We start from the raw sequence: 14,193 nt of genomic DNA, 5'->3' as shown, positions 1-14,193 counted from the left end.
TGTGTTTCCATAATATCACCATTTCAGGTATGGACAGGATACCTCCAATGGGTGATGAGGCATTTGCGGTGTTGAACATCAAATGCCCGTCAATGAAGGGGCAACATCGACTGAAGGTGAAGATAGACACCGGGGCTGGAGGAAATACTCTTCCCCTTCGGATCATATGAGACATGTATCCCAATGACAAATACAAGCAGCACCTACGACCATGCAAAGTCCGTCTGACAGCATATAATGGGACGGAAATCATGTGTGTTGGAACTATATCCGTTTCGTGCCGATACCAAGGGTCGATGTGGTGTCCTCAGGAATTTTTCGTGGTAGACGTGGCAGGATCCGCTGTCATAGGCCTCCCAGGTATTAAGCAACTTCAGGTTGTCACAATACATGCTATGGGAACAGAGGAGCACCCATCAGATGCTCGGAAGGAGCAAGACAGTTTCAACTCGGTGGGGGACCTAATGAAGAGGTGGCCTAATCAGTTTGATCGGATTGGCAACTTCAAGGGGCCAGCCACCCTTCATCTCAAGGAGGAGGCCACACCACACATTGATGCGCCAAGGAAATGTAGTATCCATCTCAAAGACAAGTTGCGGGCTGAGTTGGACAAGATGGAAGATGATGGAGTCATCCGAAAGGTGACTCACCATACGGACTGGTGCAGTTCAATAACCACCTCCGTTAAGAAGGATGGGTCAATCAGGGTATGCCTAGACCCGAAGCGTTTGAATGCAAGTCTCAAACATTGCTCGCACAAGATCCAGACACTTGAGGAGATCAATCCGGCTTTTGCCAATGGGAAATTGTTCTCCAAACTCGATGCTAAAGCGGGTTATTGGTCTGTCCGACTTGATGAGGCTAGCCAGGAACTTACCACGTTCCGCACGCCTTTTGGCAGGTATTGCTACAAGAGGCTGCCTTTCGGTTTGTCGGTGAGTCAGGATATATTCCAGCAGCGTATGGACACGATCATAGAACAGGTTCCTGGATGCGTCTGCATTGCGGATGATATTGTCATAGTGGGATCCACAGCGCAAGAACATGATTATAATCTACAGAAGCTGTTAGAGGCAGCGTCCCGGGAAGGTCTAGCTTTCAACAGTGCTAAGTGCGTAGTGAAGGCTAACTCCATCAACTTCTTCGGGACAATGTATTCAGACACAGGCATTCGGCCAGATCTTGGTAAGGTGCAGGACATTCATAAGATGCCAACACCACAAGATAAGGAAGATTTACAACGGTTCCTGGGGATGATGAATTTTTTATCGCCCTACATCCCAAAGTATGCTGACCTGGTCGCCATTTTGAGGGATTTGCTGAAGAAAGATGTCCCATTCTTGTGGCAAGAAGACCACCAAACGGCGTTCTGTAACCTGAAGAGCTGCATACAGGGGGAATCTGTCCTCCAGTACTATCGCCCTGATGCTCCTGTCACCCTTGAGGTGGATGCGTCAATGAAAGGAGTAGGAGCATGCCTTTTGCAGGAAGGACGGCCTGTTGCGTACGCTTCGAAGGCACTGTCTTCATGCCAGTCCAACTACTCCAATATTGAACCCGAGACCCTTGCATTGGTTTTTGGAATCACAAGGTTTCATACGTACCTATTTGGGCGGGATTTTAAGGTGCTGACTGATTACAAGCCTCTTGTCACTATCTGCGGCAAACCATTCACAAGTGCCCCACCCCGACTGCAGCGGTTGCTCATCAAGGTGCAAGGATACAACTTCACCATAGAGCACAGACCTGGGGCTGAGATGATCATTGCTGACACTCTCAGCAGGCTGCCCAATCCGGAGAAGACAGAGAGCATAGATCTCGATGTACATGTAGAGAGCATCTTCTTCGACAACATCGAAGACACACTAGATGTCGACTTGATACACTTCGGCAAACTCAAAAGGGTGGAGCTGCAGACAGAAACTTGTCGTGACCCTATACTGCATAGGGTTATGCAGTATGTCCATTCCGGATGGCCGGCGACCCTACAGGAGATACCTACCGACCTGCGGCCCTACTGGTCTTTTCGAGATGAGTTGGGCATGTCAAATGGGGCCATTTGCAAAGGACGGCAAGTAGTCATTCCTGAGTCGCTGAGACAGGATGTCTTGCAGCAACTTCATGTTGGCCACCAAGGCATTGAGAAGACGAGACTTCTAGCGAGACAAATGGTCTATTGGCCCAACATGAACCAACACATTGATGACCTTGTCCGAAGGTGTAGTCCGTGCCAGATGCACATGCCAGAGCAAATGAGGGAAACACTCATGCCACATGAGATACCAGTCACACCTTGGACCAAAATAGCAATGGACATGTTTGAAATTGACAACGTTCAATATCTTGTCATGGTGGATTACCATTCCAAGTTTCCGGTGGTGAACCGACTGACTAGCACCACGAGTGCCATGGTTGCTAATATGGTGACTGCAATGTTTGGTCTGCTAGGAGCACCGACGGAGATCATCTCCGACAATGGTCCACAATTTGTGGGTGAAGCTTTCCAGTCCATGTGCAAGCAATGGGGAATCACCCATACAACGTCGTCGCCTAGGTACCCTCAGTCGAATGGGCTGGCTGAGCGCATGGTACGAACGGTGAAGTCTGTTATCAAGAAGTCCTTGGCAACAAGACAGAGTGTAGCAGCAGCTTTACTCAACTTGCGCACTACACCGATTGATTCCAAGTTACCGTCACCGGCGGAGATGATGTTTGGAAGACAGATTCGGACGCCTCTCCCCACGAACCTTGACATGAACAAGGCATACGAAGGGCAGAGGACCTTTGAGCGACTTGAGGAGCGTAAGCAGAATATGAAGGCACAGTTTGACAGTTCGGTCAAGAGACATGACTTGTTGCCATTGCACGCTGGACAGAAGGTCCGGGTTCTGGATAGAGCGAATCAGGTCTGGGTTCCAGCAGAAGTGAGATCGGTCTGCGACGAACCCCAGTCAAGGTCTTACATTATTGAGACGCCGAATGGAAATCGGTTCAGGAGGAATCGAGTGCAGTTGAGAGATCTTCCACTGGAGAAGCCAGGGGTTGGTCCCCATTGTGTCCCCCCAGACAGCGATAGGGTTGAGACCCAATGTGAAGCAGAGGAACGACCGGCCCGTAATGATGATGGGGATTATGTGACACGCTCGGGACGTGCCAGTAAGAAACCTGCACGTTACTGTTGATATTTGTTAATGTTTTATGGTGTTTCAAAAAAACGTTTGTGTTTAGAGTTTGTTGTCACAGCTGCGGCTTGCCTGCAGTCCGTCTGTCTTTTGTGTTTTTGTTGTTTTTGTATGAATTGTAGTTTTAATATGGTGTAGTGTTTGTATGTTATGTTTTGGGGGGGGGGGGGTGGGAGGGAACGGGAACTGTAAAATTCTCTCTCCCGAATGGAGACGTGACCTTTGTTTCTGTGTCGTGTCTCCGTTCCCGTTGCGGCCTACCACCGGCCATGCACCTGGGACCACCTGGGGCTCTGGTTTGCAGAGCCCGCGGCCCAGACTCACCACCTGCGGCGCTGGCTGCCTGCGGATGCTGCGGGAGCGGCTGCGACTCGTCTCCGGAGGCTCCGGCGCGGGCCGCGTGGACGTCGGAAGCCCGCAGACCCCTGGATGGGGGCCGACATCGGGAGCTCCGGCAGCGGCAGAGGCAACGTGTTCGCCCGCCCCGAATCGCGGGGCTTGGGTCGGCCCGCCACGGACCTTTCACCATCCGGCGCGGCCTGAAATAGGCCGTTGACCTTTCACCGCCCAGCGGCGGCTTCAATATCGGGAGCCCCGACCGCCCCGACGTGGCAACTCCAACAGCCTGACCGTGGGACAAGACGGCAGGGAAGAGAAAAATACATTTTTGGCCTTCCATCACAGTGAGGAGGGACTGGAGGAGACTCACTGTGATGGATGTTTCTTTTTGTTTGGTGTTAGTTGTGATTGTATGTGTTATTGCATTTTTATTGATTATTCTTATTGGTCTTATTGTTTAACTGCGGGTAATGTTTCATTTCACTACACATTTATGTGTATGTGACAAATAAACGACTATTGACTATTGATTGACTATTGATATATATATATATATTTCTTTTATAAGACAAGGGGGATGTTGTGATATTGCCTGGGACTACTATGTGTATCCCAAGGACTACTTTGTTTGCATGTGCAGGAATGCGTATATAAGAGGTTGGTGTGATTGGGTGGTCACTCTGGATCCAGATGACCACGGAATAAACAGCCTGGAGTTGAGCTCCAGCATTGTAACCTTTTATACACGTGTACTTGTGGTCCGTCCAGAGTCACTAAAGGTACAACAGGTACCGGACCACGAAGTACAACAGACAGAAGCAGGTGAATTTATTATGGGGAACAAGGAAATGGCAGACGAGTTGAACAGGTACTCTTCACTAAGGAAGACACCAACAATCTCCCAAATGTACTAGTGGACAGAGATCCAAGGGTGACGGAGGAACTGAAGGAAATTCACATTAGGCAGGAAATGGTGTTCGGTAGACTGATGGGACTGAAGGCTGATAAATCCCCAGGCCCTGATGGTCTGCCTTCCAGGGTACTTAAGGAAGTGGCTCTAGAAATCATGGACGCATTGGTGATCATTTTCCAATGTTCTATAGATTCAGGATCAGTTCCTGTGGATTGGAGGGTAGCTAAGTTTAAGAACTTAAAAAATATATTTTTAAGAAAGGAGGGAGAGGGAAAGCGGGAAATTATAGACTAGTTAGCTTGACATCAGTGGTGGGAAAGATGTTGGAATCAATTATAAAAGAAGAAATTATTTCCTGTTCTTGCCACCAAAGTGGATATTAAGGGAACTCAAGGTAAAAGTAGGATAGCAGCACATTTGGAAAGTGGAGAAATCATTGGACAAAGTCAGCATGGATTTATGAAAGGTAAATCATGTCTGACGAATCTTATAGAATTTTTCGAGGATGTAACTAGTAGAGTGGATAAGGGAGAACCAGTGGATGTGTTATATCTGGACTTCCAGAAGGCTTTCAACAAGGTCCCACATAAGAGATTAGTATGCAAACTTAAAGCACACGGTATTGTGGGTTCAGTATTAATGTGGATAGAGAACTGGCTGGCAGACAGGAAGCAAAGAGTAGGAATAAACGGGTCCTTTTCAGAATGGCAGACAGTGACTAGTGGGGTACCGTAAGGCTCAGTGCTGGGACCCCAGCTATTTACAATATATATTAATGATTTGGACGAGGGAATTGAATGCAACATCTCCAAGTTTGCGGATGACACGAAGCTGGGGGGCAGTGTTAGCTGTGAGGAGGATGCTAGGAGGCTGCAACGTGACTTGGATAGGTTAGGTGAGTGGGCAAAGGCATGGCAGATGCAGTATAATGTGGATAAATGTGCGGTTATCCACTTTGGTGGCAAGAACAGGAAAGGAGACTATTACCTGAATGGTGGCCGATTAGGAGAAGGGGAGATGCAACGAGACCTGGGTGTCGTGGTACACCAGTCATTGAAAGTAGGCATGCAGGTGCAGCAGGCAGTGAAGAAAGCGAATGGTATGTTGGCATTCATAGCGAGGGGATTTGAGTTTAGGAGCAGGGAGGTTCTGCTGCAGTTGTACAGGGCATTGGTGAGACCACACCTGGAGTATTGCATACAGTTTTCGTCTCCTAATCTGAGGAAAGACATTCTTGCCATAGAGGGAATACAGAGAAGGTTCACCAGATTGATTCCTGGGATGGCAGGACTTTCATATGAAGAAAGACTGGATAGACTCGGCTTGTACTCGCTGGAATTTAGAAGATTGAGGGGGGATCTTATAGAAACGTACAAAATTCTTAAGGGGTTGGACAGGTTAGATGCAGGAAGATTGTTCCCGATGTTGGGGAAGTCCAGAACAAGGGGTCACAGTTTAAGGATAAGGGGGAAGTCTTTTAGGACTGAGATGCGAAACTTTTTTTTCACACAGAGTGGTGAATCTGTGGAATTCTCTGCCACAGAAGGTAGTTGAGGCCAGTTCATTGGCTATATTTAAGAGGGAGTTAGATGTGGCCCTTGTGGCTAAAGGGATCAGGGGGTATGGAGAGAAGGCAGGTACGGGATACTGAGTTGGATGGTCAGCCATGATCATTTTGAATGGCGGTGCAGGCTCGAAGGGCCGAATGGCCTACTCCTGCACCTATTTTCTATGTTTCTAAATTGCGGCACATTTGGATAGCAGTAACAGGATCGTCCCGAGTCAGCATGGATTTACGAAGGATAAATCATGCTTGATTAATCTTCTGGAATTTTTTGAGGATGTAACTAGGAAAATGGACAAGGGAGAGCCAAAGGATGTAGTGTACCTGGACTTTCAGAAAGCCTTTGATAAGGTCCCACATAGGAGATTAGTGGGCAAGATTAGAGCACCTGGTTTTGGGGGTAGGGTGCTGACATGGACAGAAAATTGGTTGGCAGACAGGAAACAAAGAGTAGGGATTAACGGGTCTCTTTTAGAATGGCAGGCAGTGACTAGTGGGGTACAGCAAGGCTCAGTGCTGGCTCGAAGGGCCGAATGGCCAACTCGTGCACCTATTGTCGATTGTCTCTAACGTGTTTAATCTCTCAATGGCAACTGCGACATCCCAGAAATCAATAGGATGAACCACTTTTCCACTGGTTGTATTGTACACATGCCTTTATGTATAAGGATCAGACCTGTAGGCAACATTTCAGGTTCTATCTCCTCAAACCCCATACATAACTATATTAGTGCAAAATTTTATTTTACTATTTACATTTATTTTGCTGGAGTAACCATCATATGATGCTCTAAATCATTTTTGGTAAACTATTATATGTGATATTTTAAGGGAAATGTTGATTTATTTAAATTGGATAAGCAACTTCACTAATTATCAAATTACACACTGTTACATGAATGAATGAATAGGTTCTCACCTTCCACCCCACCAGCCAGCGGATCCAACATATCATCCACCAACATTTCCGTCACCTACAACAGGACCCCACCACTGGCCATATCTTCCCATCCCCTCCTCTCTCTGCATTCCGCAGAGACCGTTCCCTCCGCAACTCCCTGGTCCACTCGTCCCTTCCTACCCAAACCCCGGGCACTTTCCCTTGCAACCGCACGAGATGCAACACCTGTCCCTTTACCTCCCCCCTCAACTCCATCAAAGGACCCAAACATTCTTTCCAGGTGAGACAGAGGTTCACCTGCACCTCCTCCAACCTCATCTATTGCATCCGCTGCTCTAGATGTCAACTCATCTATATCGGCGAAACCAAGCGCAGGCTCGGCGATCGCTTCGCTGAACACCTGCGCTCGGTCCGCATTAACGCAACTGATCTCCCGGTGGCCCAGCACTTTAACTCCCCCTCCCATTCCCAGTCTGACCTCTCTGTCATGGGCCTCCTCCAGTGCCATAGTGAGGCCCGCCGGAAATTGGAGGAGCAGCACCTCATATTTCGCCTGGGCAGTTTGCGGCCCGGTGGTATGAACGTCGACTTCTCCAACTTCAGATAGCTCCTCTGTCCCTCCCTTCCCCTCCTCCTTCCCAGATCTCCCTCTATCTTCCTGTCTCCACCTATATCCTTCCTTTGTCCCACCCCCGACATCAGTCTGAAGAAGGGTCTCGACCCGAAACGTCACCCATTCCTTCTCTCCCGAGATGCTGCCTGACCTGCTGAGTTACTCCAGCATTTTGTGAAAACCCCCACATCAACGAGTTCCGCGTCCGCCATGACGTGGAGCTCTTCTTCCGCCGCCTCCGCCTCCGAGCCTTTTACCATGGTAAGGAGTCCCGACCCCGCACTGATGACCCCTTCTCCCGTCTCCAACGGACCCCCTCCACTTTTACCCCCCAGTATGGCCTACTACCCCCACTAGAACTTTTTATTTCAAACTGCCGGCGTGACATCGGCCGCCTCAAATTTTCCACCCCCCTGACTAACTCTAACCTCTCCCCTCCTGAACGTGCAGCCCTCAACTCACTCCGCAACAACCCGGACTTAATAATTAAACCCGCTGACAAGGGAGGGGCTGTGGTAGTCTGGCGTGCTGACCTCTACCGCACCGAGGCCAGACGACAACTATCAAACACCTCTTCCTACCTATCCCTGGACCATGACCCCACCGATGAACACCAGACCTTCATCAGCAGCACCATCACCGACCTCACCAACTCCGGCGAACTACCCCTCAGTGCCTCCAATCTCATAGTTCCCCAGCCCCGCACGGCCCGATTCTACCTCCTATCCAAAATCCACAAACACAATTGTCCCGGCAGACCCATTGTCTCTGCCTGCTCATGCCCCACCGAACTTATCTCTACCTACCTCGACTCCATCCTATCCCCCCTGGTCAAATCCCTCCCCACCTACGTCCAAGACACCTCACACGCTCTCCATCTCCTGGATAACTTCCGGTTCCCAGGCCCCCACTCCCTCATTTTCACCATGGATGTCCAGTCACTCTACACTTCCATCCCCCACAAGGATGGTCTCGAAGCCCTCTGTTTCTTCCTCGTCCGTAGAACCAGCCAATCCCCATCGAGCAACACTCTCCTCCGCCTAGCAGAGCTGGTTCTTACCCTCAACAACTTCTCCTTTGACTCCTCCCACTTCCTCCAAATCAGAGGCGTAGCTATGGGCACTCGCATGGGCCCTAGCTACGCCTGCCTCTTTGTCGGGTACGTCGAACAATCCCTGTTCCAGACGTACACTGGCCCCATCCCCGAACTCTACCTCCGCTACATCGACGACTGCATTGGTGCTACCTCTTGCACCCATGCAGAACTCACTGACTTTATACACTTCACCTCCAATTTCCATCCTGCCCTTAAATATACCTGGACTATCTCTGACATCTCCCTCCCGTTTCTGGACCTCACCATCTCCATCACAGGAGGAAAAACTAGTGACGGACATTTATTACAAGCCCACCGACTCGCACAGCTATCTGGACTACACTTCTTCCCACCCGGTCCCCTGCAAAAAGTCTATCCCCTACTCCCAATTCCTCCGTCTACGCTGCATCTGCGCCCAGGATGAGGTGTTTCAGACTAGGGCTTCCGAGATGTCCTCGTTTTTCAGAAAACGGGGCTTCCCCTCCTCCATTATAGATGAGGCTCTCACTAGGGTCTCTTCTACATCCCGCAGCTCCGCTCTTGCTCCCCATCCCCCCACTCGCAACAAGGACAGGATCCCCCTCGTTCTCACCTTCCACCCCACCAGCCAGCGGATCCAACATATCATCCACCAACATTTCCGTCACCTACAACAGGACCCCACCACTGGCCATATCTTCCCATCCCCTCCCCTCTCTGCATTCCGCAGAGACCGTTCCCTCCGCAACTCCCTGGTCCACTCGTCCCTTCCTACCCAAACCACCCTAACCCCGGGCACTTTCCCTTGCAACCGCACGAGATGCAACACCTGTCCCTTTACCTCCCCCCTCAACTCCATCAAAGGACCCAAACATTCTTTCCAGGTGAGACAGAGGTTCACCTGCACCTCCTCCAACCTCATCTATTGCATCCGCTGCTCTAGATGTCAACTCATCTATATCGGCGAAACCAAGCGCAGGTTCGGCGATCGCTTCGCTGAACACCTGCGCTCGGTCCGCATTAACGCAACTGATCTCCCGGTGGCCCAGCACTTTAACTCCCCCTCCCATTCCCAGTCTGACCTCTCTGTCATGGGCCTCCTCCAGTGCCATAGTGAGGCCCCCGGAAATTGGAGGAGCAGCACCTCATATTTCGCCTGGGCAGTTTGCGGCCCGGTGGTATGAACGTCGACTTCTCCAACTTCAGATAGCTCCTCTGTCCCTCCCTTCCCCTCCTCCTTCCCAGATCTCCCTCTATCTTCCTGTCTCCACCTATATCCTTCCTTTGTCCCACCCCCGACATCAGTCTGAAGAAGGGTCTCGACCCGAAACGTCACCCATTCCTTCTCTCCCGAGATGCTGCCTGACCTGCTGAGTTACTCCAGCATTTTGTTAATGAATGAATAGGTTTATTGGCCAAGTATGTGCATATACAAGGAATGTGCCTTGGTGCTCCGCTCACAAATAACAACACAAACACCAACACAAACACAAATATCCAGGCTACAATATTTTTAATACATTTAAGTCCACCATATCAGCTAATAATAAATCTTATTTCCCACAGGTTGGTGCCCCTGTGCAAGGGAATCACTTCACGTTCAAGCTTTGGTACGAAGAAGGAGATGATGAGGGGGACTGTATGATTACCCAGAGAGGTGGTTTTCACCCACTGGATGGATTTCCAAGCTGTGAGGTTACCAGCGTTGTGGTGAACTTTTTCCTGGCCAAGACAGAAAAAGTATGGGGTGTTGGTTTTGATCCTCGTATGGCAAGAGTAGCTCATACAGGTAATTTATATCACTGTATGTTCACACTGGCAATTCTGACTGGATTAGCCAGGTTTTAATTGTTTATTTATCTGCATGGATAGTTATTTTAAATTATTCAGTTTATCAAGAAGATTGGTGAATGAAGTGGCAGACATATTTCATTTAATATGACCTGATTCCCACAGAACTACTGACTTTTCACCAGACAAGGACAGCACACTGGTGTAGCTGGTAGAGCTGCCGTCTCACAGTGCCAGAGCCCCGGGTTCAATCCTGACCATTAGCATTTTTTTTTTAGCTTATAGGACTTGATATTACAATCCCGTCAAATAATTGGCACCTTCTTGATCTCTTGAGTGGGGGGTAGGGGTAAAGACTTCATTGGGGTCATCAGGTGGGCACCCTCCTTCCTTGGTGTTTCGTGATAGGCCCACGACACCTCCAGAGGGCTCAACAGCGACACCTGGCGTCCCAGGTGCGCTCCCCTCCGTTTTTACCCCTCTTGCTGGTCATTTTGCAGCCCAGTTGGAATCTTTCCTCTTCAGCCACAGCCAGTTGCTGCTTCGCTCAGCAGCCTCTGATAGCGAGCGACCTGACGGCTTGCCGGCAGGCCATTAAAAAAATAATTTTGTGTTTTAATTACTCATTTTGTTTTCAGTCATTTGCTATAAAAATAATTGATATATTTTACAATTGAACAAAAGAAGACAACTTTTTAAAGTGGGTTTGTTTCTAATTTTGAACCATTATTTTTACTGATTTCTGACAAGACCTTCCATCGGTCACTTGATGGTACTCATTTATCTTACTCAATTTACCACAGGTTGAAAAAAAAGGTTAGTAGTATGCTACAGCACAATTGTTATTGAGAGCTACTAGGTGTTTAAAAGGGAACTGTCTTATTTTTTAAAATCCTAAAGAATTACTCTCTGATGTGATTAAGCTCTTGTCATTGACAACCCCCCCACCTCAAAAATCAACGACAATAATCAGTGGATAGACAGAAAATGCTGGAGTAACTCAGCGGGTCAGACAGCATCTCTGGAGAAAAGAAACAGGTGATGTTTTGGATCGAGACCCTTCTTCAGACTGCGTCAGGGGAGAGGGAGACACAGAGATAAGGAAGAGTAAGGTGTGAAATTGAGAAAAAAAACAAGGATGTAGTTCAAGGAAAATGTAGAATAGATTATTGTTAGCTGAGAGGTGACAACGAAGCAGACAGAGATAAAATGTAATCATGGGGACAGTCAGACTGGCCGGAGAACTGGGAAGGCGGAGGGATGGAAAGAGAGGGAAAGCAAGGGTTACTTGAAGTAGAGAAGTCAATATTCATTCCGCTGGGGTGAAAGCTGCCCGAGCAAAATATGAGGTGCTGTTCCTCCAATTTGCACTGGGCCCTCACCCTGTAATTTCACAGGTCTCAATCAGTAGTTTCTGAATGCCCGCTTTGATAGCAGGCAAAGTGGGATGGGCTTTAGCCATTGGCGAAACGCTTACAGAAATGTTTTGTGATAGGGTCTCGCCAAATGTCCAATGGAAAAGTTTCAATGTATAATATTGTAGGAATGGTTAAATAGCCGATAGGAAGGCATGACTGGCTGTGTAAAGCTGCATAGAACATACAAACCTCAGCTACAGACCTTCATTGGCAGGAATTATTACAAGTGACGCAATTATTAAAATACAATATTTGAAGATTCATTCACAGACCTTGTCTTCAGATGTGGTCATTGACCTTTTGGTAGCATTACATTTAGGTCATTGTTTCCTGAAGTTAACCACCAAGGCAATCTCCTCCCATTGTGTCACAGTGTACACGAAGTCTTCTTTCCCACTTCCCACCTCCTCCAGCAACACCTTGATTGAACTTCAGAAGATTTTGTACAAAGTACACTTCCATGTTGTTATTCATCGTGTTTTCCAGGTCAGCTTATGGAATGATTCCTGGTACTGCTTTAACCTTAACAAAACCCTCATTTATGAGTTTTAAGCAGTGCTTTTTTTTTTAGACAAAGTGTCGGTATGCACCTTTAATAGACATATGGGTCTCATGATCAGAAAGTAAGATAATGACATTTGAATTTTTAGAAGTGCCACTACACCGTATTGGATGCACCTCCACAATATAAAAGCACTGGTTTTAATCAATGAAGTTGCATCCAGCAGTCAGAAATATTTAGTGTTAGTTATATGGTCTAATTTTAATGAACACATCACATTTATTTGCTATCAGTAAGAGTACGGTAAGAATCACACATCATTATCCAGAGGTTTTATGCAGAATCGGATTGTAAATACTATTTGAATCAATCAAGAGAAAGCACAATCACCAAAACATGGCAAACACAAATATTGATTAGTCCATCTCCAAAATGGAGGTTATAAAAATCAGTTTATGTAGATGAGGTGAAAAAAGAATGCAGAGCACATTGTGGCATTCTGTATTACTGAAGAACAGTCTTGTGTAAGATCAACAACCGGTAACCTTAAGCGTGTATTAGATATTCTAGAGCTATAGTTTGGAATAAAGTAGACTATGAAAAGGAATTGTATTCTATAGTAACATTGATCAACAAAAATATTTTTCATATCATTCCTAGAATTTTTCATTGACGGCATTGGAAGTTTGCTTGTAGGATTTTGCAAAAATGTCAACATTAACCATCAGGTGAGAGGAGTAAAAGAGAAATCCCTACAGGAGGTCGAAAAGAAATATGCTACTTTTAGGACGTTAAAAAGAAAAGATTCCCTACTCCGTTTGGATTTAATCTATTTCAAAAATCACCTTAAATGTTATACCCGGTAAGGAATCTGAGGGACTCAATTGCGTTTGACATTTAAAGTGCTGCACCTGTTAATGTTGCTTGAACTAATTAATTTTATTGCTAAATAAGAATGAACTCAATAAAATGATGGACACAATTACAATTAGTTTATCTGTCTCAAAATAAATGTTTTAAAATTGATTGTGATTCTTTTAGCTGATTACATCAAGTTTTTTTTTCTCCAGCTACAGATTAGATTTCATTTTAAGGTTAGAATTTAAATGCGAAATATGAGATGCTGTTCCTCCAGCAGGCAGTGAAGATATCAAATGGCATGTTGGCCTTCATAGCGAGAGGATTTGAGTATAGGAGCAAGGAAGTCCTACTGCATTTGTACAGGGCCCTGGTGAGACCACACCTGGAGTATTGTGTGCAATTTTGGTCTCCTAATTTGAGGAAGGACATTCTTGCTATTGAGGGAGTGCAGCATAGGTTCACCAGGTTAATTCCCGAGATGGCAGGACTGACATATGATGAAAGAATGGATTGACTTGGCTTATATTCCTGGAATTTAGAAGGATGAGAGAGGATCTTATAGAAATTCTTAAAGGATTGGACAGGCTAGATGTAGGAAAAATGTTCCCGATGTTGGAGGAGTTCAGAACCAGGTGGTCACAGTTTAAGAATAAGGGGTAGGCCATTTAGGACTGAGATGAGGAAAAATATTTTCACACAGTTGTGAATCTGTGGAATTCTCTGCCACAGAAGGCAGTGGAGGCCAATTCACTGGATGTTCTGGAGAGAGTTAGATATAGATCTTCGGGCTAACGGAATCAAGGGATATGGGGAGAAAGCAGGAATGGGGTACTGATTTAGGATGATCAGCCATGATCATATTGAATGGCGGCCTGGCTCGAAGGGCCAAATGGCCTACTCCTGCACCTATTTTCTATGTTGCTGTGTTGATAATCAATAACTGATTATGGGGGGTTTTGGATAATACTCTAAACATTTTGAACTGCAATGTCATTTTATGCATGTAATTATCTTTATAATCTGTTCAATTGTAT

General features: G+C 46.9%; 1 protein-coding gene across 1 annotated transcript in view; it reads left to right on the top strand.

Moving 5' to 3' along the window:
• Window positions 1-13,164, top strand: part of LOC144607563 (beta-1,4 N-acetylgalactosaminyltransferase 2-like) — a 77,196-nt gene extending 64,032 nt beyond the window's left edge. The window contains exons 10-11 of the mRNA XM_078424458.1: window positions 10,154-10,376; window positions 12,959-13,164. Coding sequence (XP_078280584.1) covers window positions 10,154-10,376; window positions 12,959-13,164 — 429 coding nt within the window. The remainder of the gene's footprint in view (window positions 1-10,153; window positions 10,377-12,958) is intronic.
• Window positions 13,165-14,193: the final 1,029 nt, after the last annotated feature.

Source organism: Rhinoraja longicauda, chromosome 29, assembly GCF_053455715.1.
Source record: "Rhinoraja longicauda isolate Sanriku21f chromosome 29, sRhiLon1.1, whole genome shotgun sequence".
Taxonomy (NCBI): Eukaryota; Metazoa; Chordata; class Chondrichthyes; order Rajiformes; family Arhynchobatidae; genus Rhinoraja; species Rhinoraja longicauda.
Note: the sequence above shows the minus strand (reverse complement) of the source record. Positions and strands in the feature narration are given on the sequence as shown.